Below are 27,409 nucleotides of genomic sequence, written 5' to 3'. Positions count from 1 at the left end.
TGGAAGACTATTTATTTCAGCTGACTGGTGCAACTGAAGCTAAACGAATGGACTTTGAAGCATTTTAAAGAAGAGGAAATCTGCACTTTCATTACAGCAATGCTTTTGAGGAGCTGCACCAGGACCCCTTTCTGTCTGATATGTTCCTGGACACTCTGAGTGATAGGACACTTTGGGCTTTCGTCATTGCACTGTCCTCAGCGTAGATTGTCTCGCTGCATAAATTGTCTTGTTATTAATTAAATCATTATGTATTTTCAAAGGTACTCTTTGACACTGTCATGGACTTGTTTGTTTCTTTTTCTTTGCATCTTGGATGTATGGAGCACCGTAGCTGGTCAGCAGTCCCAGGTCCAGACCAGGTCAAGGCAAATGTCATTGTTAACCTCTGCACCACCTGCAGGAAACCTATCAGAAAGTGCAGAGCGCAAGGTGGAGAGACTTGGACAGACATTTAAGAAAAACCTCCGTGAGCTTCGTGAGAAGAGCCTGTGTCTGGACCTGGTGTTTTTGGTGGATGAGTCTTCAAGTGTTGGAGCCACTAACTTCCTCAGTGAGCTGAAATTTGTGCGTAAGATGTTATCAGACTTCCCCGTGTCTCCTGAGAACACACGAGTGGCACTGGTCACCTTCTCATCCAAAACACACGTCGTGGCTCGAGTCGACCACATCTCAGCGCCCAAATCCAACCAGCACAAGTGCTCCCTGTTCAACCAGGAGATCCCAGCCATCAACTACAGAGGAGGAGGCACCTTCACTAAGGGGGCCTTCCAGCGAGCAGCGGTGAGTCAAGCCCCTGTCCGTCCCATAATCTCTTTTATGCTTTATCCACTTACACTGACACAGACAGTTTACACTGCACCTGAACTCGTCTCTGGACGACTGAGGGTGGAGGTTAAAGTGCGCAGCAAGAGGTCAATGTGTTTTTTATTGCTTGTTGATTGAACTGACACCAAACACATCAATGAATCCTGGACATATGGCACTGTTGATCTCTCCAGACCAGGTCCAGCTGTAAAAGCTCTGTACAGAAACACTCACACCTCAGCCCTGCATTTGATGATGACAGGAGTACCTTTATTTTACACAGAATCATTTGAACAGAAGCATCACCACTGATTTGTGTTTAGAACAGTGTTTCTCAAACTATGGTACGTACTGTCACTGAATTCACATCCATGTGTTAGTATAGCAAAGGTGTAGTCCAATATTAGCCTTGGTTTAGTTTAGCTTTAAGTCGGACCTTGATTAGTCCTGACTTGATTAGGATCTGGTGCTCGAAAGGCCAAATATTAGGTGGTGACTAAAGTTTGAGAACCAATTGTTTAGAGAATACTGATGTTCACTAAACTCCAGTGTAACATAATGTGTGAAACTCAATACTACTAAATGATTAAATGCCGAGACAACATTTGAGAATTACTTTTGTTTAGCTGTGGCATATTTACTGGTCTGGTTTTAGGGTTAATGGTTTTGGAAAGCGGCCCCGGACTTAGTCTTAAAAATTTGGCCCTCAGGACAGGTTCTAAGCGCACCCTGTTTAGTTAAGTGCTGATAAGAAGGCTGCTGGCGGTGCCCCAACTGCTAAAGACCACAACAATACCAAGAAAAGGGTTTCTAAGGAGCCCAATGCCTTATCTGCAACTAAAAACACTCAAAATGTCTGAGCTGATTCATCCAGTGATATAGTCAGAGACATCAACTGACCCAAACAGAACTTTCCTTTGACCAACCAAAATCATGACTGATTCTTTTTAATTAGAGGGGAAGAGACACAAGGCGAGATTGAGTCCATAAGACTGAGGCAAGATGAGATTGAGAATTTCTTAATAAATAAATTAGTGGTGATTCACTTTACAAATTTGGCTACACAATTTGTGATTCATTTTATTTAAAGGTGCATAACTTTTCTGGTGGAGGAGCTGTCAAATGCTTTACTCCATGGAGATGTTATTGCTGTGTCTGGAATGTTTCACAGTATGGTATTAAACCTTTCTATCATCATGGAGACCAAACCAGACCAAGTTACAGGTCAGATCTGTGGAGAGGCGGCCCCACTCACAGTCAGATATATAAATCTATAAAACCACCTGTAATTTAATAAATGTAATGTAAAGTAGAGCTGTTTAATGTCATATTGTGGAACATTCCAGGTGGAGCAAAGACATATTCGTAGAAACAAGCAGGTGACAAACCCCCAACCAAAAAGTTACCTAGTGCACCTTTAAAATTTTTTCTGTAATTGTAGCATTGGTTTTTTGATCTCTTCTCAAAAGGATTTAATCAAGCAATCCTTTTTTGTCTAATTCAAAAGTAAATACATGAGCTAATTTTCCATGTGTGTACAAAATCTTGTGGTAATTTTATCTTGCAGTACCTCTTACTGGCAAGAGATATGGTCCCAACCCATTTTTAATTATGAAAAAGAAACTGAAATTTTCATATTCTGGTATTTTTCCCATGTGGAGTCTTTGGGCTCATCCAGGCAGCGCATGAGTAATAGCAGAGCCTCATGCAGTCTCTCTGGAAAGACAAATGAGCCTAACAGATACCAAACTAAAGACCACATCCCCCAAAAGTAGCCCTCACCTGACAGATTCGGTCTGACATTTACTGTGTGTTTTTGTGTGATTGAGGAAGCAGTGTTAAAAAAAAGGGCCATCTGTGATTTATCAGCATGATCTCTGGTAGTTTTATCTTCTGTCTGAATCTAACTGGAAAAAGAAAAAAGAGCATTTATCGTCTGTTTCCATTAGCTACATAAAAGTGTGGTCTGTTAACAGTGATCGAAAGCCCCACATCCGCTTGTCATCGTGCACCGACTGAACTATGATGCAACTGTCTCATGGTCCAAGATGGTTGAGTTTGGAGCGTTTTAGTTGTTAATATATTAGTCTCAGACCATGGCAAAGCGAGTAGTTGATCTAGGTAAGTCGAGTCTATATGAAACTGAGTGTTTGTTGTCCCGATACTAAAATTTCAAACTCGATTTTGATATTAAGACAGTAGAATGTACTTTTCAGCACAAAATATTGGTGCTTTTTCTAAAGGTGCGTTGCATAACATTTCTAGTGGAAGGTTCGCCACCTGGTTATGTCCATGGAAATCTTATTGGTTTGTCTAGAACCACAGTATATCCACAGTATAAACCAAGGGAGACAAGCAGGTTACATGATAACGATACTCCATGTTGAAAATGTACTGAGAATACATATTCTGACAACAAATTTTGAGTATCTGTATTCTGATTCAGTTACTTTTTCATTTGTTGTTATTCAGAATACAGTTACTTTTCTAAAATCAAAGAAATACATGGTAGTACTTTATCACACTATTTAGAGTGCCCATAATTAGAAAAAATAAAACACTGCTCTTGTGGTGATGTGTGATTTTTACTTCTCTGATCAGTGGGAAATAAATGCAGAACAAATGGTGGAACAGATATAAAGTATATTGTCTCTTGGCACTATAGTTTAATGCAACCCTGCGTATTCAGAATACAGTTCTCCATACCATGTATCATAATATATTACAAAATACATTTTAATGCTGGGATTCAAAAGTCTGTAACTAAACTACTAACTAAACATTTTCAAAGCATTCTTCCCATCACTGACGATACTGTATCACCAAATTTGGTATCACAATATATATTGATATTTTGATATTTTTACACACTTATACTGCCAAGAGGAGAATAGCTAATTGTTGTAATTATAATATGGCGTTTGCAATTCTTTTGGCTGAGTCTGATACGCCAAAAGTTCTGCAGAAAGCTGGGATCCATTAGGAGAAACATTTTTCCACCAGCCGTGCATGTAGGGACAGGGCTCTCCTCCAGCAGACGGCGTCTCTGTCTGTGTCTGTCTCATTCAGCTCAAATGTAAACTACGAAGGTTTTTAGTTTAGTCTTGAAAATGAAGTCAACAGCTGATGCACTTTAAAGACTGGGATAGTTGTAGTAGCCAAAATCACAGGTTAGAAGTGTTATGGAGCAGCTATTGAATGATTGTAGTTTAGATTATATTGTGTTCACCAGAAGATACCTTTTTTCTGCTTTTATATTTAGTTTCCATTGATTTCCTTCATACTTGGCTAAATGTCTCAAGGCTTCTGAGACTGCATGTTTTAATGATTCCAGTTGCTTGCTATCCGGTTGATCCAAGAGTTATTGCCTTTTCCACAGGCTCTTAATAGTTGCTTTTAAGTCTCTCAAAATACAGTTCAACACTAAGCAGTATTCATTGTGGAGTCGGCCTAAGAAGATTAATTTATCCATGTGACAATTCACCTAAGTTTGCCATTACCCTGCCCTCAGTTAGACCCTGAAGAGATGGTGTCTTGGCAGCCTTCTTGAGCCAGGCTGTCTGCAGAGTGGAACCAGGCATTTGCATCCAACCACTGTGTAAAAGACACAAGAAAGTAGAATGTCAGGAAAACTGTTGGAAAGAGAGTTCACATTTAACTACTGGTAAATGTCAAATGTTGTCCAGCGTCAGGTGCTTAGATTCAAATGACTCCACGGTCACACTAGAGCGTGTCCTTTTCACATGTATTCAGGGCTCATTCATTATAGCTGTGGATGTGGCTGTGCGTTTGTGGGGATTATACAGTTATTATGCACATGGAAAAAAGTTGTTACTTCATATTTAGTCCAAGTTCAGGGAATTCCTGAAGTGAAGATGTGTGACTTTATTAGTTATTGTGGCCCACGTGCAAAACCACTGGGCGCATAATGTTAAAGTAATGTGAAAGTAAAGTTAAACGCTGTACCAGAGCACTTGTCTGAGCTGCTCGTCTTTAAAGGATGACCTTCATTATCGGCCTGTGCCAGACCACAGCGGCTCAGGGCGACTGGACCCAGGGGCGGGTTTGTGTGGTCTCTTCATTCCAGCAGGTCTGCACTTTTTCCTATTGCCTCCATTTACCTCCCATCACTCAGACAGACAGCCCTCTGCCCAGGCAGGGGAACATTTGTGTCAGGCTTTGACGTATCACAGTCAAATATGTGGTATTGTTTTTCAAAACACTGTCTATTAGATTAAATGAGGCTTGTGTAAGCTGCTTATATTAGGCCCATGGAGATGGACTGTAGCAGTTCTTGCCTTGCATAAAACACTCACTTTCAGACGAGATGTTAATGTTGGAGAAGACTCGGGTGGAAATTTAAAACAATCCCCTGAGCTTGTGTCTGAGTTTTGAAAGTCTGTGATTCTGGTTTGGTCAAAATGTTTTGAGGAGCATCAGTTTGACCATTGATTATCTCTGATAAAGTCATAATAAGAAAACAGTTTCAGCAAACATCGCAACTTAACTATTTCCTTCACATCACTGCGTCAGACAGACAGAGTAGAGTAGAGACAGAGTAAAGGCAGAAACAGAAGACACCAGACAAGGGCTTTTCTCTATATAATGCCACATATACATCAGAGGAATGTGTGATGTTTTTGAAAACAATGAACTGGATCCAACTAAGTAGCATAAAATTCATACCAGTACATTAAATAATATATTAACATGTTACAATGTCGGTGCCTTGCTTTGCCTCGTTTATCTGTAGATGAAGAGACATTTCTCTTACACTTCAAATTTTTTCTGTTTCTGTCGAGATTTCCGTGTGTCTGCTGTGGTCATTGTTTTGGAGGAAGAGCTCTTGGCTCTGGAGAAATATTCACAACTGCTTTCCAGTCTTTGTTCAGTAACCCCCAAAAGTGCATTCTCTGGCCTCTTCTTTCTTTTGCAAAACAAAACAACACATGTTAAAATGTTAAATATATTTGAGTGTGTCAGTTGTTTCCTTTGTGCTGACATGTTCACAGCAGACAGCTTTTTCTCTGTTGTCTCATTTGACCGTATCTCAGTCTCTGGGAAACAGATACTGAATATTTTCCAAAAATGGGGGCCTTTACTTTCCGACCTCTGTGCGTCTTGGTGAACCCCAAGGATTTCTCATTATTTCATCATTTGTCTGTGTAATCCCTCAGTCGTCCAGGTAAGATCCATAGCAATCCAAAGACAGGTCCAGTTTGTTAAAGATGCGCTTTGTAACTCTTCTGGTGGAGGGTCTTTCACCTGCTTCTCTCCATGTAGATATTGTCTGGAATCTTTCACAGTTTGGCATTACACTTATTGAAAAAAGTTGACAATATGAGCTGTTTTCCCAATATTAAAATGTCATACTCGACACTGATACTAAGAAATAAGCTTGATACTCAATACTAATTCCAATACCACAAAAACACTCTTTATTTATTCTTTATTATGTGTAATCCCTCAGTCATAGGTTCCATAGTGGTCCATGTGTGTACGCTACGTAGTCTGTGTCATCTTATACTTGTTCTGATACAGCTCAAGATCTTTCAAAAGCTATTCAGGTTCCTTTTGTTCCCTGAGTGTGAATGTTTCAGAATCCATACTTGCTGAAATGAGTGAATCTAATTTCAGTATTAGTTTTTGATCTGATTTTCTGTACTTTGACAACCCTAATAGGAGCAGTGTGTTTGAGTGCTCTACATGTGTTGAGTGACCCTTTGACCTTGTACCAAATCTGTTGAGGAATTGTTGACAGAAGATCAGGTGGAGATTTTCAAAGTTAGTGTTGTCCTGTGCTCCTACAAAGCATGGACTGTAATTACACTATTTTGAGGCTTTTAACTGTGTCACATGGTGTTGTTGCGAGACTAGGGACTTTTTGGTTATTTTTTGTCTTTTATAAAAAAAAATAAATAAAAAAAAAAGATCAACCAATATGTATTTTATGGCCAGTGTCAATACAGAATACAGAAAAAAATAGCAGTTGACCTCTGCCAATATTTTAGGACCAATATGTAGGTACTATATCTATACCCACCGGAAAGTCTTACTTTTATATTTAAAGGAGATATAAGTGAGTCTGGGGATGGGATACATTGGAGATTCTCATGCACTAAAAAAGGATTTATAAATGAAAAAAGTAACTGTAAACTACTGAGACTAGTTTTTTGGGGGTAATAATTTGGGGATAGTCAGATATGGCAGAAATTTGGCAACATTTGTTAAGAAATAAGAAAAGACAGAAAGGAAAAATGGTTAGGTTTACATGATAAAAGGATTTTTTAAAAAATTTGTATAGAGAATAGAAATGGATCATACTACTCTTTGACGCTCACTTGTAAAGATCTGGGGACTGGAGCTTCCTTGTCATTGAGTAGTGTCTCTGAGTTTACTATTTGTGGTATGTGACAGTGTCCCACTTGGCTCAGACAGTGCTCCCATGGTCAGGCTGAGCTGCTGCCAAACCCAGACTGTCCTGTTTGAGAGAATTAGTCAATGAAAATGAAGTGACTGAGGCCGATCTCACAGCCACAATGTCTGCGCTTTTTTATATCTCCTGACCCAGACTACAATAAGAAACCACATTTGCCTGTTAACAATCTCTTCTTATATTCTGAATTTCCCATCCATTAGCTTTCTGTTATACTGTCTATTTGACTATATGGCTACGGCTCACAAACGCACATCTTTAACACACAAATCCTGCATATTTAGGCTGAGTTCTTCTCTCAAAAAACTCTATTCCACTTTGTGATGTCATGTGGTAATATAGGAAGAGGTCCATGTCGTTTTTAAGTGTGGGAAAAGGCATGACTTGACTATTATAGACCGTGACACTTAAAGGTCACAAAATTGACTCTTGTAAGCCTTAAACCACCTCTAAAACATACCTGAAGTTGCGCTGTGTGTTTAATTCACAAGTTGAGCAACCCTTTACTATTAGTGTGTCTACATCTCCAAAGCTCAAAATGCTCTGTTCCACCTTGTGAAATGATTACAGTGTATAGAATTTAAAAACACAGTGGAGCACTTCCTTTACCACATGACATCACAAGGTAGAAGAGAGAGAAGAACTTTGACAAGGAAACAACATTATAACATAAATCAGAAAACAGTGTAATATGGGTGCTTTAAACAAACCCGGTTATGTGCTTAGGCCACTGCAGTGAATGGCAGGTGGTGCTGACTCAGGCTTTATGAATTTTAAACAGTAATTTATGTGTTCTACTTTATCCAAGAGCGACTTTTACACTCTGTAGTCAGCATCTTCACAGTTCTTTTTAACTGCTGTTTTAAGTCCCAAAGAATCATTATCATAAAACAGTTGCTCTGAACTCACTGGAAAATCATATTTCCGCAAGACCACCATGATGCTGTAACCTAGTCATTTTGTTAATAGGGTGGTAATTATCTCAACTATGAAATTCCCTCTCTGAAAACCCCACAGTTCGGATTAAACAACAAATTATAGAAATTACTGTAGCCCAATTATTTATTTTGGCTTCCTGACAGAGCCAAGTAGCAGAAGTGACATGATCTGGCACCTAAAGAAACCAAAATTATTCTTACGTTCCAGGAGTGGCAAACTAAATGACATGTTTTCACTGTCTGTAGGTCTATTAGTAAGCCACTTGCAATGTTGAGGTTAGATTTGAAAGTGCCAAAGTCCCTAGTTGTGTTTTCTTTTGTGGGCAGTGGACTTATTTGTACCGGAGTCTGTATATGTACTTGTTTAAAGGCACTGTAAATAGTTGTTATAGACAATGTAAAGTAACCCACAAGCTATGTCAGCTTTAGTGTTGTCACAATATAAAAATAGTACTTTCTTTTATATTACCATGTGGTCTTATATCTGTGTAATCCCTCAGTCGTCCAGGCTGGTTCCATAGTGGTCCATATGCATATAGCAGCCTATGTGATCTTATACTTGTTCTGATACAGCTCAAGATCATTTTAAAGCTTCAAGAAAGGTTCATTTCTGTCCTGTGAATGTGACTTTTTTGTATCAATACCTGCTCAAATGAGAATCCAGTTTTGATAGTTTTAGTATTGATTAGTATCTGGTTTTCAATACTTTTGACAACCCTAGTAGTCAGCATTTCTGTTTTACGTTACCTCAAAGCAGTTCATTTTCTTACTTTTCCTGAACAGACATAAATAATACCACTGAACTAAAAAACTAAACATGAGCATTTGTTTCCGCGCAACCGCATATTTCCAAAGTTACTAGGTTTTCAGAGATAGTGCAGGAATGCGTTGCCAAATGTGTCTTGATTTATTAAAACTTTCACGTTTTACTAAAAATCCATGGGAACAGAGTCAGTACAAATCTCATAGCAATAACTCCTTTATGCCTGACATCCTTTTGCAATAATAGACTCCCATGTTTCGCAAAACTCCCTTGGTGATCTAAAGTCATTTATCTTACCGGGAGAATCAATAAGTTGAAGCTTTTCTATTGAGGTTTGGAGTTCCCAGTTATACTCGGGGAAATCTCCACCTAAACTGAGCGCCAGGATAAATTAACTCCTGCGGCGAAGGAAAGAATGGAGCAGTTGGAGCCATTAACAATCAACAAAGGAAGCTTGTCTCCGTGGTCTAGTCTAAGCTTGGAAGATATGGGATAGACTTTCAACAGTGTATTAAGTCAATGACAGTCCCCAGTGTGTTCCCATGTATAAGCACTTTTACAACGGCAGTCTGGAGTCAGCAGTCGCCAGTGGTGGGAAGTAACAAAGTAAAAGTAATAAAGTATGTAACGATAATTTTTATATGGACTTATTGTTCAATATATGAAATCTAGAACAATATATTTTGAGTTCAGTATTTATTGTATGCATATTTTTGTTGCAATAATGGGAAAATTTCTGCTATTTTTATGTAATATGCTAAGGTTTGAGCTAGAGGGATGTAAAAGTAATTTCCAGGACTAATTATAATTCATTCTGCTATTCATTTGTACAGCTCAGGTCTTTTAATGCTAAAAAAAAGATTTACTGGGATTATCCTTCTTTATTTTTTTTCAATGATACAAAGTCTTTTCAATGTTATCGTATATCATGATATTCCTCTGTGGCAATATACCGTGCTACAAAATTTGATATTGTGAGAGGCCAAATAAAGTACTGCATTTATGTTAAAAAATACTTTACTTTAGTGCATTTTAACTTAGCTTTTTTACTTTTACTTCATTACATACATTGAGAGAATGTATTTGCACTTTCTACTCCAATACATTTTTTAACAGGACTGAAAAGTAAAATTCACAAATCTTGATCAAAATCACTACATTTGAAGCTTTTCTCATGTGATACTTTACTTTTAATTTTACTTGAGTATCTTTTCTGCCCTGACATTTGTACTTTTATTTAAGTGACAAAATCAAAAACTTCTTCCACCACTGGTAGTCTCCACACAGTTGCCCTTTGTTTGTTTTCGTTCAAATCTTAGTCCGTGAAGCTCTGATGTCATGATTCAACACAGTCTCAGAGATTACATAACCCAGGAATACGTGGAAGAAACAGAATAATTAAATTTATATTGCAACACTTTTTCATGAAGTGAGACGTGACCTGCCTGGTATTTTGGGTGAACAAGACTGACATTATACATTTAGCTCAAGCTCAAATTGCACAATGGGCTATTACTTGAGGCATTTTGGGTTGGTGGAATATAGTAGCGGTTTGTTTGTTCAATACATTCTTTATCCGATAGTTAGTTCTCAAATAAATTGGGTTTCTCTTTCTATTGTTCACAAAGCTTTAGCCTCTTAAAGGGCCCATATTATGCTATTTTCTGATCTATGTTATAATGTTGTTTCCTCATCAAAAACATACCTGAAGTTGTGTTTTGTTTCATTCAAACATGTTTAACACACAAACCTTGCTATGTAGGCTGTGTTCTTCTTTTACACAGAAAACAGTCTGTTCCACTTTGTGATGTCATGAAGTGATACGTGTTTTTAAATATGAGTTTTTTAACTCCATGCACCTTCACTAGAATTATTTGAATGATTTTAGCCCTGGAATTGACAATCTCTACTGATCTAATTGTAAAAGGTAGCTGGTCACTTAAACTAGCAAATGTCATCACAATACCAGCTTGTCAAAGCCGGATCCCATCAGATCTCAGAAGCTAAGCAAGGCCGGGCCTGGTTAGTACTTGGATGGGAGACCTCTGGGGCGCCAGTGGCAAAAACTGTCATTGTGTCAAGGCAAGACACTTTACCCAAATTGCCCAGTATGAAGGTGGTGTGTGCATGAGTGATGGTGGTGGCTGGAGGAGCCGATGGTGCAGATTGGCAGTCTTGCTTCTGTCAGTCTGCCCCACCACTTACCACAGCTTACCACCACTGAGTGTTGAGTGAATGAATAATGAACTGTAAAGCGCTTTGTTTATCTTGAAAGGCGCTATATAAATGCAGTGATTAATTAATTCATTAAATAACAAGGTCGAGCAGGGCATTTTGTGCTTTGGAGATGTAGACAGACTAATAATAATAAAGCATTACTCAAAATGTGTGAATTAAACAAAACACAACTCCAGGTAAGTTTTGGATGAGGTAACAACATTATAACATGGCTTAAAGCTCACAAGAGTCAATTTTGTGTAATATAGGCCCTTTAACTATAATAAATACAAGCATGTAGTAACTCACTAGTAAAATGTAAAGTTATGGAGGTTTTTCAAAACACCCAGAGGTTATTGGCCGATGAATCACAATAAGTTGTAAATCTTAAATCAAAATCTTGTTCTGATGAAAATGTTTCTGTGAAAAGTTAATCCACCAACTGGAAAATGTCCCTTAGGTGTAATGTATCCACTGCACACTCACCAAGTCTTTAAAACAACATTATGTGATTGAAACAGTGAGTTTATGTGCATATTTTACCCAAAGTAGTTTAAAAGCCAACAAAGTTCTACAGGATGGCATTTAATTTAACTCTCTCCATGGAGACAAGCAGGCCACATCAAAAGGTCAAGTTACAGGTCAGATTGGACCTGTTCACAGTAATAATGCATATTTTTTACTGTAGTTTTTTAGAAATAAGAACCACTGTACTTGAATAGATACAAGATAAATTTCTTTAATGCCATAATGTGAAACATCTCAGGCAAAGCAATAACATCTCAGTGGAGACAAACAGATGTCAGGCCCTCTATCAGACAAGTAGCATGTTGCATATTGTTTTTATGTGGAAGTACTTTTTACTTTTACTTCACTATATTTGAGAGCAGGTATCTATGCTTTCTACTAGATCCCGACTGATATATTGGCTGGCCGATATTATCAGCCAATATGGGCACCCGGAAACATATCGGCTGATATGTTTGCTGATATGGGCCGATATTTCATGTGGGCATGTTATACCTTGTTATAAATCTTAGACTCTCTACATTATGTTCATTTAATCCAATTTACAGACAGATAAATGTCTGAATATGTGGCTCCGCATCAGTATTTATCTGCGGAGTCATTTGTCTGTGTGTGTGTCTGTACCGTCCCTGAACACACCCCCAGAGTCACATCACTCACGTGTGTTTGTTTAAACCCGCAGACATAGATCCAAACACTGAGATTATATTCTTTTTACGGACAATCGTTTTGAGTCTGGATTAAAGGATATTTATTAGTGCAGAGCCTGTGTGAGCGCCGAGTGTTGGAAATGTGTCAACTTTGAAGCTAGTTTTGGTTATTTGTTATTGGTTAGCGATTAGCTGCTGTAGCTCCCGCACATAAACAGATTTTTTTCAGATTGTTTTCTATTGGCCTATTGTAAAGTGACTATATTGAGCATATATTTGTTAGTGGACCTGCATTGATATGTAAATGAGCTGTGAATAGCGGTGGGAATGATGAAATTTTCACATATATTTAATTACCTCGGCGCACACGCATTTACGGCTGAAGGCTAATAGCGGTACTTTCCTTACTAGTTAGTAGTGATGGGTCAATCACGGACAAAAACGGGCCGGCTCTTTGAAGCGAACGACGGGAGCCTGCTCCTCATTGGGAGCCGTGTTTTCTCTTTCTCTCACTTTTTTTCTCTTCACGTCGCATGCAGACTCGTGATAGTTTGACAGCGGCAGCGGCTCAAAACGAAACTTTCAGAAATCTGTGTGTGCGTAGGATAGAAAAAATGTGCATATTTGGCTGTAGTTCAGCATAAAATGAATAAACCAGGACTAATCTTGGGCTCGAGAGAGGGAGAGAGATAGAGACCGAGTCCAGACACTCAGTCCGGATTCAGTTCTGGTTTAGACCTGTTTTACACATGGTTTAGATCTGTTTTAGTTCTGGTTTAGTCCTTTTTCAGTCCTGGTTCAGTTCTGGTTTAGTCCTGCTTTAGACCTGCTTGCAACAAAACAATCTGAAGAGCCGCTTGTGCCGAAAAAGCCAGCTGGTTTTAGTGAGCCGAACCAAAAGAGCTGGTTCTCTAAAAAGACCTGAAATACCCATCACTAGTAGCTGCAAAAATGCCATTAGGCTGTAAATATGATGTAAAGAGTCAGAATAACAATAAATGTTGCCCAGATAAACCCAATTTAAAATCCACTAGAGCCAAACCAAATTTTTTTAAACAATTCAAGATTTACAGTGAGGTTTTACATCACTAAATATATCGGCGATTATATCGGCTATCGGCAGCTCCAACTTCCATTTTATCGGTATCATATCGGCCGCAGCAATATCCATATCGGTCGGGCCCTACTTTCTACTCCACCACATAGTGGAACTGGACTGAAAAGTAACAGTATTTTGTATTACTGTTTGAGACCTACTGAAAAGGCTGGTTTATTTTTTAAGTAATATAAGTTTTAAGTTTAATTTCATCATATTTTCTGAAATCTCACCAAAGTGGTTTATAAAGCCACCTAAGCAAGTGAGTGGTCCTTTTATCTGATTTAAAGCCTCTATAAATATGAGAGAAAATCTGTGATAAATGAAGTCTGCCTTATTCTATTTCTCTACTGTAATTTGTGATTTATTATGTAAACCTCAAGAATGGAGTTGCGTGTTGCATTTGGATGGATTTCAAAATTTCAGCACCCACAAAATGAAACAAATGAGTTCAGGTAGACATTGGCAATCTCTGCTAGGAAAATAGTGTTGAGTAACTGAGTAAATCTAAATAGGGAAAAAAATATTAGGAGTAAGTTTTTCCAAGTCTACATCAGCGTAATAATAACAATAACAAGTATCTTTTCAGCGTTTCTTCTTTGAACACTGCATTTCCACTGTGTTCTTTTCAAATTTCAGTTCCTCCAAACAGACTTTTATCTGGCTCCCATTGTTTGGATTCATCTGAAATTATATTATTCCTCAAAAGTCCTATATTACACTGTTTTCTGATCTCTGTGATAATGTTGGTTCCTCATCTGAAACATACCTGGAGTTGTGTTTTATTTTGTCCATACATGTTTAACACACAAACCCTGCGTATTTAGGCTTTAGTTCTCCTTGTGATCTCATGTGATAATACAGGACGTGTCAAATTGTGTTTTTAAACTCCATACACCTTCACTAGAATCATTTGAATGATTTCAGCTCTGGAAGTGCTAACTACTGAACAGAAAAGTAAATAGTAGCTGTTAATTACAGCTTCATCATGACATCACAAGGTGTTCCACCAGGAGCATTTTAAACTTTGGCGATGTAGACAAATAAAGGATTACTCAAAGCTCACAAGAGTCAGTTTTGTGTAATACCTTTAAGTATTTATGAAGTAATAGTAGACATAACTTTAAAATGCATGTATATTTGTGTTGGGTTAATCCTTTAGTTTATTTTCGTGTCTGTATCTTGATCTGTTCACCTCCCAGAGAGCTGTTTGTATTATTTTTACCGGTCAAGCCAAACGCAGATAGTGTCTCCAAACACGCACTTACACTTCAGAGAAAAGAGGCCTGAGGTTTACAAACTACGTCCAGAAAATAATGAGGTCGTATTTCCAGTTTGTGATAAGAGTAAACCAGTGGTGGAAGAGAGTACTCAATATTGTTACTTAAAATAATACTCAAGTAAAAAAGTATCACATGAAAATATTTTATTTAAGTAAAAGCATTAAACTATTTAAAAGTAAATTCAGATTTTGAGATCTAATAAAGCTTTAAATGTAGTAAATGTAATAAAGATTTGTGCAAAATTTTGTTCAAACTATGTGTTAAAATAAACCCTTCAGCCTTTCAGCAGGTCTCAAACTATAATAAAAATATTTTTACTTTTCATTCCTGTTCAAAAATATAATGTAGAAAGTACAAAAAATAAACCTTAAAGTAATGTACTTAAAGGTGCATTGTGTAATTTTTCTGTTGAAGGGTAAATCAAATGCTATTGTTATGTTATTGCTTTGTCTGGAATGTTTCACAGTATGGCATTAAACCTTTCAATCTTCATGGAGATCAAACCAGACCAAGTTACAGGTCAGATCTGTGGAGAGGCAACCCTGTAGACTGTCAGAATGCTAAGTAGCTATAGCATCCATGGAAACAAGCAAATGACAGACTCCCAACCAAAAAGTTACACAATGTACCTTTAAGTAAAGTACAGATACCTAACATTTTTACTTAAGTAGTAAGTTCTTTACCACTTTTACTTTGTTATGGTCCACCACTGGAGACAACTACAAAAAAGTGCAAAAATAAAAGATCACCTTTGCCTTCATGCCTGTCATACACTGGTGAGAGGGCGATGGGAGGCTTCATTAGTATTCCACGTAGCTGCTATGCATTTATAAATAACCCTTTGATTAACAGCTGGCCTGCTTTGGCAACATCTTTATTCCCCGAAGGTGTGGAAAGGTTTCTCCATCTCCCCTGCCAAATGCAATGAGGTGTGAGCTTTTGAAGTCTAATCAGACACGCCTCTATTTAGAGAATGCCAAATAACTTAGAAACAAAAACCAACCTAACTTTGGAGCTAAGCAATTATCGAACATTACTTTATGCAATGTCACCACACTAGGAAAACTTTAAAGGTGCACTGTGTAACTTCAGTTGGGGATCCGTCACCTTCTTGTTTCTATTCATATGTCATTGCTTTGCCTGTAATATTCCACAGTATGGCTTTGAACAACGCTATCTTACATTTATTCCATTACAGGTGGTTTTATAGCTCAAAAATACCTTTAAAAACTGTCATTCGGACTGTGAGTGAGGTTGTCTCTCCACAAACCTGACATGTAACTTGGTCTGGTTTGGTCTCCATGAAAATAGAAAGGTTTAATATCATACTGAGAAACATTTCAGACAAAGCAATAACATTATCACCATGGAGAAAAGCATTTGACGTACCCTCCACCAGAAAAGTTACACAGTACACCTTTAAAGGGCCCATGTTACATTATATTTAATCTCTGTTGTAATGCTGTTTCCTCATCACAACATACCCGGAGTTGTATTTTGTTTTACCAGACAAGACAGTTCTTCTCTCAAACAGAAAACACTCTGTTCACAATGTGACATCATCAAGCAGTAATACAGGAAGTGCTCCACTGTGTTTCAAACTCCATACACCTTCACTAGAATCATTTGGGTAATTTCAGACCTGGAAATTCCAATCTCATCAAAAGGTAAAAAGTCGACTTGTTAGCTTGAACACTACCACTAAATGAAATCACAAGGTGGAACAGAGCGTTTTGAGCTTTGGAGATGTAGACACACTAGTAATAAAGGATTACTCAAACATATGTGAATGAAACAACACACAACTCCAGATATGCTTCTGAACACCTTGTAGCTACTTTCAGCTTTGGGCTTGACTTTGTTACATGACACCAAGCAGTTAAACTTACTTACTGCAAAGATAATATTTTGCTTGTGAACTTCTGTTAATGTGGCTTATTTCCTCCTCTGGAAATTACAGCAACTACTTTTGTCTGAAATGATACGGTCTTTCTGGAGTTACTGTAAAGAGCAGCCTCTCCCTGCACTGTGACCCATGTGGTTTCTCTTATGTCATCCGAAATACAAAGATTATTTAGGAAAGTATCATTTAGTGGCTGTGTTTGGATGCTCTGTCTGGTGACATCTTCACTGTCACCTGGACCACCCAATGACTCATGGGAAACTACTGTGCCACTGAACTACTTTGGGCTTGAACTTTTACTGAAAGTGTGGTTGGAAGTCAATGTGAGATTTTTCTACTGCTTTACAGACCATTGACATAAAAACTGGCACAACAAGCACAAACTCTGAATAAATCAACACGACCCAAACATAGGGGGTATAAAGAAGTGGACTAAGGAAGTGTAACGTCACCCATAGCCTTTGGCGCCAATCAAATTAAGCTCACCGATGTTATATACAGTTATAGGAGCGAATTTGGAGCCAGTTCCGTATTAGGATTAGAAATTTATTTACGGACAAAGTAGCAAAATAAAGACACCAGGATGTGTAGCGGGTTAATATGAACATTGTAAGACCAAAATGAGTAGCCTGACAACAGCAGTTACAGAGAGATGGGCAACATTTTTTCAGTACAAAATGAACTGGAGCCAGAGTTGATGGAGCCAGATGCGTGCCCATGCTCACTTCCTATTTGGAGCACAGTGGTTAGCTATGTCCATTTATATATAAGTCTACAGTCTATAGCTGGAAGATGGTTTGAGATTTTTGCACAACAACAAACACAAACTTTAAATAAATCAGCATGACCCAAATGTAATAGCTTGGAGAATTGCCCAGAAGCTCTTTCCATATACTGTAGTTTGTTCACCCTCTTGTGCCTGTTAACTGGTACTGGTCCATAGAGATATATCAGTGTTGACAGGTGGTGGGCTTTACAGACAGAGGGAGGGTCTCTGTGCTAGACTCTGACAGCTGGGAGCGAAGCATTGACCCTTCCCAGACACAATCTTCTCCCACTTTGCTTCTCGCTCCACAGCCTCTGCAATTACCCAGTGCTGCCAGAAATGCTTTAAGTTTGAACCATTGGACAGTTTTCTCCCTTCAACTGAATCCTCTGTTCTCTGGTCACGCCCTGGTCTAGCCTAGCGTGTCTAGTTAGGGTTGTCAAAAGCAGGATAGTCGACAGGGGGGGACAAAGTGGTCTGTTTTCCCTGGGCCTTAAGGGGCCCAGAATTGGAACCTCTGCCTATTAATTAATATTAGAGTGGGGCCCATGTGAGTCTTCTTACCCTAGGACCCCAAATTTGTGTCAGTGGGCCTGGTCAAAAGTGTCGAAAATCAGATACTGCCAAAATTATTATAGAAACTAGATACTAATTTTAGCAGATATCAGTACTGGCATTTTGAATAATAAGAGTATTGAACTATTTCAAAAAATCTACCAAATCAAAGTTCCTGACAAGAATTGCAAGATTTGTGATTTATTTTTCAATTTTGATTCAGTTCACAGGGCATTTTAGGGTTGTCAAAGGTAGTGAAAGTCAGATACTTATCAATACTAAAACTAGTATTGACACTAGACACCAATTTTAGCAGGTATTGATACTAAAACATCACATTCATAGGACAGTAATGAACCTTTCCTGAATAACTTCTGAATACCACTCTGGAACCTTCCTAGACGACTGAGGGATACACAGATATAACACCACATGGTAATATAAAATAAAGTACTGTAATTTAATGTTGAAAATGACATTGTCTAAAGAAGAGTGTTTTTCATTCTTGTGGTTTCGAAATCAGTATTGAGTATGAAGTCAGTTCCTTAGTATCAAAATCAAGTCTGAATATCATCAAAGTATCATATCAACACTATGTTTAGTCTACTTTCACCTTTCATTTGTAAACCCTCGGTCAAGTTTAAGCATTTTATAGTTGGATATGTAAGTAAGTTATGTTGAAAAATTTGCGACATCCGGTATTTTCATCCCATCAGTTCATTCAGAGCATGTATGACCTTTGACCTGTCCTCCCTAGCCAAGGAAATAGATATTCACACTAAGGACTTTATCTTGGCTCTCCTTTTGCTTCTAATATTTATGATTTTTGGTCCTCTTTTATTTGCTGGGATCAGTTCATATTTCCAAAAATTGTTACATTTTTATTCCAAGTTCAAAGTACAAGCAGATGTCTAGGATTTTGTGCTCTTAAGAAAATACAAAATTGTGTTTTAGACTTTAATGTTTTGTCTAATTGGATGTGGTGGATTGTAAACAAGGCTATAGTTAGTTTGGGAACTGAAGCTGGTCTCAGGGGTGGACTTGGTCGCTTGGGTTTGTTGCCAGTGTTCTGCAGTGGTTTCAGCTGCACAGTCTGAAGGAGAAATAATTACAATCATAGAGCCTTCTCCTCACCAGCTCGCCACTTGTGCTCTTGTGCTGATGCATGGTTTTGAGGAACCCTAGAATTGAGGGCTGTTTTTAGTGGTCTTCTGTGACGTTGTTCAGTGTCACTAAACCTGGAAATAACTTGGCATTCGCAGAAACATCTATGAGTAAAATATTTGTGTTTAGAGGCATTACTTGTGGCACTAAAACTGTAAATCACACTGATGCAGTTCTGTAAAAAACAAAATAACATGTAACATATACTTAACTTTTTAAGTGTTCATGTTATATCTCAAACATTTAGTCTAGCTCGTTTATCTAGTTTGTAATTAATCTTTCTACCCCATACAGCAAATTCTACGTCACTCCAGAGCCAATGCCAGTAAGGCCATCTTCTTGATCACTGATGGTTACTCTAACGGTGGGGACCCTCGTCCTGTGGCGGCGGCTCTGAGAGAACGTGGCGTCGAGATCTTCACTTTGGGCATTTGGCAAGGAAACATCAGGGAGCTCCATGACATGGCGTCAAACCCCAAAGACCAGCACTGTTACTTCGTCCACAACTTTGAGGAGTTTGAGGCCCTGGCTCGTCACGCGTTACATGAAGGTACTGTAAGAAGGATGGTACAGATAAGCTCTAAAAATATTCAGTATTGTTTCAGACACATGTGGTGCCAACTCTATATCCCTATTCCAAGAGAAAGTTCAGTTTTGATAAACTTTAAACTTTCAAGAAAATTCAAGGCAACTCTTTGAAGTTTTTGTGCTCCTGTGATCATATTTTGCCCCACAGTAATATTTTTCGATGGAGGTTTTGACCTTGTTCAACACTAAATTCATAAGACAACAGTTATTTTACATGGGCTCTTCTGTTATGTGTTGCCAACTGCCTCACACTGATTAAGAAACCTCTTTCCCACATTCAACAGGGGAGTTTTCATACTGCTTCTGTGGTTTTAATATAGAGAAGATTCTCTAATGTATCACATCATCTAAATACATTTAAAGTAACACCTGATCATCTTCATTTGAATATGAATATTTTCCCCTTCAGACCTGGTGGACCTCTCCATGGGCAGTTACATCCAGGAAGACCAGTCTCAGTGCTCGTCTCTTTGTGAAGCAGGAGCAGACTGCTGTGATGTGATGGCCAGCTGCAAATGTGGCTCCCACACTGGACAGTACGCCTGCGTCTGTGAGAGGGGCTATTACGGCAAGGGCCTGCAACATGAGTGCACAGGTATGAGACTGTACAATAGACTGTAAAAAGGAGTAAAGGAGTGTGACATCACCCTTAGCGTTCGGCTCCAGTCAACTGAAGCTCACTGAGGCTTGCAGCCCTTGATACCATACTCCCAGATGGGGGCAAGAGACAGTTTCCCCATTGATAACATTGTGTTTTGCCAGGAAATATCCAAAAGGTAAATTCATAAATGTTGAACCTGATCTTTTCTATAAGTAACTAGACTCCAGAATTCACCGTATTAAAACTTGAATATGCATTTAACAATATTCATTTTAACTGACCCCATCTGGATAGAATATTATTTGCCCACAGAATGTTGTGATCCAACAACAAAGGCTTAGAGTTCCAAGAAGAATCTGTGTTTGATTGAAGAGAAAATTTAATTGTCAATCACAACATGACGATTTTACTAAAATAGAAGATGAGCACAGGAATCACATTTTATCGCCATATTACCCAGCCCTAGTACATGGCAGCTCTGGACGCGTGCTCCACAAATATTCAGTTTATTATCAGTTTGACAGAACCTGATCATTTGTTAGCGCAGGTGTTTTCGGCTCTGGTTGTGATTAGGGATACACAGATGCAGCTTTTTCAGTTCCAATACGGATTCTGATACTATGGCTTAAAGCAGGGGTCTCCAACCAGTAGCTCAGGAGCTACCAGTAGCTCTCCACCCCCTTCCAAGTAGCTCACCAAGGGATTTCTGAATTCTATGTATTGTGGAAAATAAGTAAAAAAATATATATATTAATCACCATTGTAAATGAGACCCCTGGCTTAAAGTATCTACTAAAACCTGATATCAACCAATACCAGTGCAGAGATTGAACACTGCATTTCCTAAAAGGTGTATTGTATAACTTTGTTGGAGGAAGGTCCATCAAATGCTTTTCTCTGTGAGAGAGTCAGTACATTTTTTCCTCTGTATTTTTGCGCTAAAAACTACCTGTAATTGAATAAATATAAGGTAGAGTCTTTTAATGTCATACTGTGGAACACTCTCCACCAGAAAGGTTACACAATGCACCTTTAAAACAAAAATAAAATAAGACAAAACTATTTGTTATGTAGCTGTTATTTATCTCCCAAGTAACCACCGAACAGTGTTTAATAAATAAAAATTCAAACATTATGAGATTTTCTGGGCAGACTATATGACCAGTAAACAGTAAATCCTGTATTGGATTGGTGCATCCTTAGCTCCCCTTACCAACTGGCCCATGATTTTGTGTAACTTTTGGAGACATGTGTTTGTACAGGGGCTGTGTCTGGGCTCTTCTTGACTATTTGCAGTGGCTTCAGGTTTATGGTGGTACAGGGGCAATAACGGAAACAGTCCCAGTAAAAGTCTTGATAATGATCTGCTCTTAATGATGAACAATGAGTGCTAACGCTGTCTGCACTTGCCTTTTGGCTTTCCTTTTTGGCCCATGTGTTTTTAATCTCTTAAGATTCATTAAGATAAGACTAAGGAGAGTGAAGTACTTTCAAGGCTCGGATTAAATAAAATAATTTAAATAAACACAAACGTGACAGAAAAGGGGAGATTTTAAAAGGAGCAAAGAGAAAGGGTGATAATAAGGTCATTCATTATATTGTTGAGTCTGAGCCCCAAGATACTCATTCGTTTGTTTAATGGTTTAATTGATGGCACAGACACAGACACAGGCTCTGGCAGTTTGTACAATGCTCAAACCACAACTGAAACTGCTCCCTGTGTCTGCCTCCTTCTCCCATAACATAAATCTCATGAAGACGTAGGGTCTATTTAAATGTATGTCTTTTCTAAAACTGTATTTTAGCAGCCTGTAGGGTACGACTCAACACCTTGTATGGTTTTTATAACATAGTGTGAAGTACCTTATATGTGATTTTAACTGTACTTTTAATAAGAGCTTTATTTTCTCATAACTTAACTCATATTTGATGTAGCGCTGGCTCCAAACCCAATTAGAACTGTGGTACGTTAGCAAAATGCAAGAACAGCTTGCTTGAATATTGGCTATTGCTTTAACCCTAATGCTCTTAGCTTAACTGAAGCTGCTCTATGAATTATGGGTAAGATGGCCCTGGAGTGCCCCTGGTCGGTATGTTTGTGGTCTAGACTAATTGTGACACTGTTTCTTCTTAATTTTCACTTTTAACAGGTTCTGACACTTGCGAATATATTAAGAGCAAGCCTGAGTCGTGTTTGTGGATTATTATTTTGATTGGTCCGTGCTTTTCCCTGTAACGTGTCCAAAAGCCCTCGGTGTACTGCAGTGTTAGTTATGAATCTGTCAACAGCCAAGTCAAACACCCTCTTCCGCAAAACATGTCAGGAATTCCAGCAGATAAAGCCAGTTGGTAAACCCCTTTGAAAAGCAGGCATTGCATTGTTTTACTTTAAATTAGTTTGACAGTGCATTTGACAGAAATATTTTTTTCTAATTATTATTTGATTTGTTAGGATGACACCTGTGGGAAATACTCATCATAATTTTTCATCAATTAAATAGCAGTTAGTGAAGAAAAGTAGAAAACAAAAAGTTGTAAAATACAGGAAGTAGCCGGAGCTTCTAACTGACTCCCTCTGTCAACTATAATCTGTTCCAGTCTGTCAGAGACAGTTTATGCACAAGGAAAGCATTGTTGTCATATTGTAAACACTGATTTAACAAATATGTTGTCATTTATTTTTTATTTGTCAAATAATAACTATTGTATAATTTAGAGAGGTTTAGCCTGTATTAACATTATGGTTGCTTGGTAACACAACCAGGAAGTAAAATTATAAAATTATAAAAAATGCAAAATTATAACTTTCACCAAAATTACAAAGAAAAAGTCGAGGCTTTTAATTTTAAAAACAATGATGATGACTATGTTTTAGATAAATTAGTAGTCTAACCCATCATGTGCGGTTAGAACACCCATATTAAGCTATTTTCTGATCTATGTTATAATGTGGTTTCCTTGTCTAAAACATACCTGAATTAGTTTTTGTTTCATTCACACACGTTTAACTCCTTGACTAAAATCCTACATATTTAGGCTGACTTCTCCTCTCAAACAGAAAACACACTGTTCCACCTTGTGATGTCATGTGGTAATACAGGACATGTTTCAGTGTGTTTTTAAAACCCATACACCTTCACTAGAATCATTTGGAAGATAAAAGGTAACTGTTAATTTGAAAACTACCACTTCATGACATCAACAGGTGGAACAGAGCATTTTGATTTTTTGAGATGTGGACAGACTAATAAACCAGGATTACTCAAACATGTATGAATGAAACAAATGGTATGTTTTTAAGGAGCTAACAACATTATAACATGTCTTAAAGCTCACAAGAGTAATTTTTGTGTAATATAGGACCTTTAAGATCTGTTGCTGTACTGTAACGTACCTGTATAGTAACTAAGCTTGACCGTAAAACACGCTTTTATCTGTGACCCATGGGACTTATCAGGCTCTTCTGTGCTCTGTGAGAGTGACAGCAGCTCTGGTCTGTGTTAATGTGGTGTCAGCACAAACTCTGCTCCTCTCGCCTCTGCTGTGCCTGGACAGTGGAGACAGGCGCAAGAGGCTGTCCATGAAAACACAGTCCAGAGTGTAAAGATGGGTTTAAAGGACCCATAGTACGCTGTTTTCTGACCTCTGTTTTAATGTTGTTTCCTGAGATAAACCCTCAGATTGGTGTTGTCACGATACTAAAATTTTAAACTTGATTTCGATACTAAGGGATAGACATTGACATATCTAGTTTCAGATAATTTCAGTATTGACTCATTTCTGAGTAACTTTTTTTTTTAAACAATTGTAGATTATATACATTGCTGTACTGGTAAATGTTTTTTTCTTTAACAATATGTCCAGCTCTCCCTTCTTATTAAATGACACATATATGTGTTTGAAAGAGCTAATTGATGACTGCTCTTGCTCTGGGATGTTGTAAAACAGACTTGTGGTTTAAACTGAAGCCGCTGAAGTGTGTAACTTGTAACTGTAAAAAAACAGACATAGATCAAGGAAAGATGGTCCACCCAAACATTAGAGGACCCACATCTGAATGCTTGTCATCTATATAACTGTACTTTCTCTAGTCAATTTTTTGTTTAAATTTTTTCTTAAACTGACTAAATTTAAGATGACAGACAATCGCAGGTACAGAAATGAAACTTTTCTGAATAGATTTTTTCTTGAATTCCCCTTTTGATCACTAAAGTCTCTCTCTTTAGAATGATCTTGAGCTGTATTAGAACAAGTATTCACATAGACTAGTATACACCCATGGATCACTATGGAACCTACCTTGAGGGATTACACAGATATAAGACCACATGGTAATATTTAAAAAAAAGTACTACAATTTAATGTTGAAAATTGCATTCTATTGTCTAAAGAAGAGTGTTTTTAATTATTGTGGTATCAGAAATGGTATTGAGAATCAAATTTATTCTTTAGTGTTGAAATCAAGTTTGAAATTTTAGTATTGTGCCCACACTAAAATAAACATTATGGTACTTTTAAGCCAATGTAAAATATAGTGTGACAGATAGCATTTTCTTTAATGGTGCACTATGTAACTTTTCATTAGAGGTCCGTCACTTTCTTGTTTCTATGGAAATGCCATTATTCTGACTTGAATGTTCCATAGTATGACATTAAACAACTCTACCTTACATTTATTAAATTACAGTTTAAAAATACCTAGAGACACAGGCATTCTGGGTTGCCTTGCACAGATCTAACTTGTAACTTGGTCTGGTTTGGTCACCATGAAGACAGAAAGGTTTAATACCATTAATAACATTCCAGACAAAGCAATGACATCTCCACGGAGACATGCATTTGATGGAACCTCCACCAGAAAAGTTACACAATGCACCTTTAAGCTAATATCCCTTCAGCACACAATTACAGATTTGTATTATTTTTTTTATTTTAACCCTTTCTCTATTAATTTTCCCATGACTGACTGTGTGTGACAGTCCTCCTTTGCACTTGGTTTCCTCTTCAGTCTGTCTTTGTGGGTTCATGAGGAGCTGTTGACTGAAATCTCTTCCGTTGAATGAAGAGATTGAAGTGGGACACACGCCAGGTCAAAGGTCACCGTTTTGAGAGGAAGTGAAGCGAGTCAGGCAGTCAGACGCTTGCTTTATGCTTTGTTTTTCTTTCACAAGATTTATATGCTGAAGATAATGTGTTTTACTGTGCGTTAGAGCTGTAACTAATCAAATTTGAATAGATTTGGTCATCTCTAATTGAAAAGTCCACAGCCAGTGCTCAGTCAGTGGATCATGTGGTTTGGAGCAGAATTTGGGCCAGAAATCTTACTTTTGAAACTTTAAAATATAAATTGAATAAAAAATAATTGTGATTGATCAATATGAATCAATATTAAAATAATTGTAATACTTTTTGTCATATTGCCTGCTCTAGTGTGCATTTTAGGAATGTTAAAGTTTCAAATATCAGATAGTAGTCGATACTACTAGTATCGAAACTAGACACTCATTTCAATATGTATAAAAATTGTTTCCTTATCAAAAACATATTTGGAGTTGTGTTTAGTTTCCTTTACACATGTTTAACACACAAACCCTGCATATGTGGGCAGACTTCTTCTCTCAAACAGAAAACACTCTGTACGACCTTGTGATGTCATGTGGCAATAGAAAAAGTGCTCCACTGTGTTTTTAAACTCCATACAAATTCACTAGAATCACTTGGATAATTTCAGACCTGGAATTGTCAATCTCTACAGAACTAAAACTAGAATGTTGCTGTTAACTTCCTCTTCATGACATCAAAAGGTGGAACAGAGCATTTTGAGCTTTGGAAGTATTAACAAACCAATAATAAAGGAGTGAATAAAACAAAAAACAACTCCAGGTATGTAATGTGGTACTGAAATCTGTATCGAGCATCAAGTCTATTCCTTAGTATATGAAACTGAGCTTGAAATTTTAGTATTGTGACAATACTAGTGCCTTTATTTCAATCCCGTCAGCTTTGGGACTGCACACAAAAGCAATTAAGTATTCCATCTCTATAGACTCCCTTGCATCACATGGAGGCTTGACAGATCCGGGGTCTACAGAAGCCAACCCCTCCCCATTTGGAGCCTGCGTAGGTGGACATCCTCTCCCCTTTTCCCCCATGGCTGTCCAGATGGGAGAGACTGGTCTGGTGATTTAGAGCCTCCTGACATTCCTCAAAGATGGGATTCCCAAACAGTTTCTGGTTCAGATGACCTGTGTTTTCACTATGGAAAATCACTCTGACCCCGATCTGTGCAGACGCTTACACCCCAAACATCTCCGTTTCCGTCGTCTATTTTTATATCCGAGGAGGGGCAGGCGGACAGACAAAACCAGATGTCCACTCAGGCCTGTCACGATAACACATTTTGAAGCACGATATAATTCTGAATGAAATAGAGATGATAAACAATAATATTGAAACCAAACAATAAAGTATAACTAGCCCCCAAAAAGTATTCTAAATGTACAATATCGTTACAAAAATATGAGCTGCAAAAGTACATAACAGAATGCAACTCTTAAAGGTGCATTGTGTAACTTTTTTATCTGAAATCTCCATGGAGATTTTACTTCTTTTATTATTATTATATTATTTTTATTGCTTTGCTATAAAATGTCTATTATACATTCAGGTGGTGGAAGTAAAAGTAGTAAAGTATTGTAGTTAAGTATAAATTTTGTGTGTCTGAACTTTATTGCAGTATATTTTAAAGTGGATACTTTTTACTTTTACTTCACTACATCTGAGAGCAGGTGTCTGTACTTTCTACTCCACTATATTTATGAGCTGGACAATAAGCTGAAAAATAAATATATTTTTAAATATTATTTTAGACCTGCTGAAAAGGCTGAGGGTAATTTAGTGCTTTTACTTAAGTAGATTTTTCACATGATACTTCAATACTTAAGTATTATTTTGCTCCTGTATCTGTACTTTTACTAATGTAACAAAATTGACTACTTCTTCCACCAGTGTTTATAAACAAATCTTTTATTGTATTTTCTGCACCTCGAGTTTGCATGAGACGTCTTGGTTATGAGTGGAAAGCTTGCTTGCATGTCAACATTGTTTTTGCCTC

At 37.8% G+C, this 27,409-nt stretch overlaps 1 protein-coding gene across 1 annotated transcript in view; it reads left to right on the top strand.

Annotated features, from left to right (window-relative positions):
• The first annotated feature begins 249 nt into the window (after window positions 1-249).
• The window catches only part of svep1 (sushi, von Willebrand factor type A, EGF and pentraxin domain containing 1), a 70,001-nt gene continuing 42,841 nt past the window's right edge, over window positions 250-27,409 (top strand). The window contains 3 exon segments of the mRNA XM_020937866.2: window positions 250-783; window positions 19,401-19,656; window positions 20,104-20,289. Coding sequence (XP_020793525.2) covers window positions 250-783; window positions 19,401-19,656; window positions 20,104-20,289 — 976 coding nt within the window.

The sequence above is a fragment of the Boleophthalmus pectinirostris genome, unplaced genomic scaffold (assembly GCF_026225935.1).
Source record: "Boleophthalmus pectinirostris isolate CB_2022bp ecotype Guang Dong unplaced genomic scaffold, ASM2622593v1 HiC_scaffold_20, whole genome shotgun sequence".
Classification (NCBI taxonomy): domain Eukaryota; kingdom Metazoa; phylum Chordata; class Actinopteri; order Gobiiformes; family Gobiidae; genus Boleophthalmus; species Boleophthalmus pectinirostris.
This window is presented reverse-complemented; position numbering and strand designations above follow the sequence as displayed.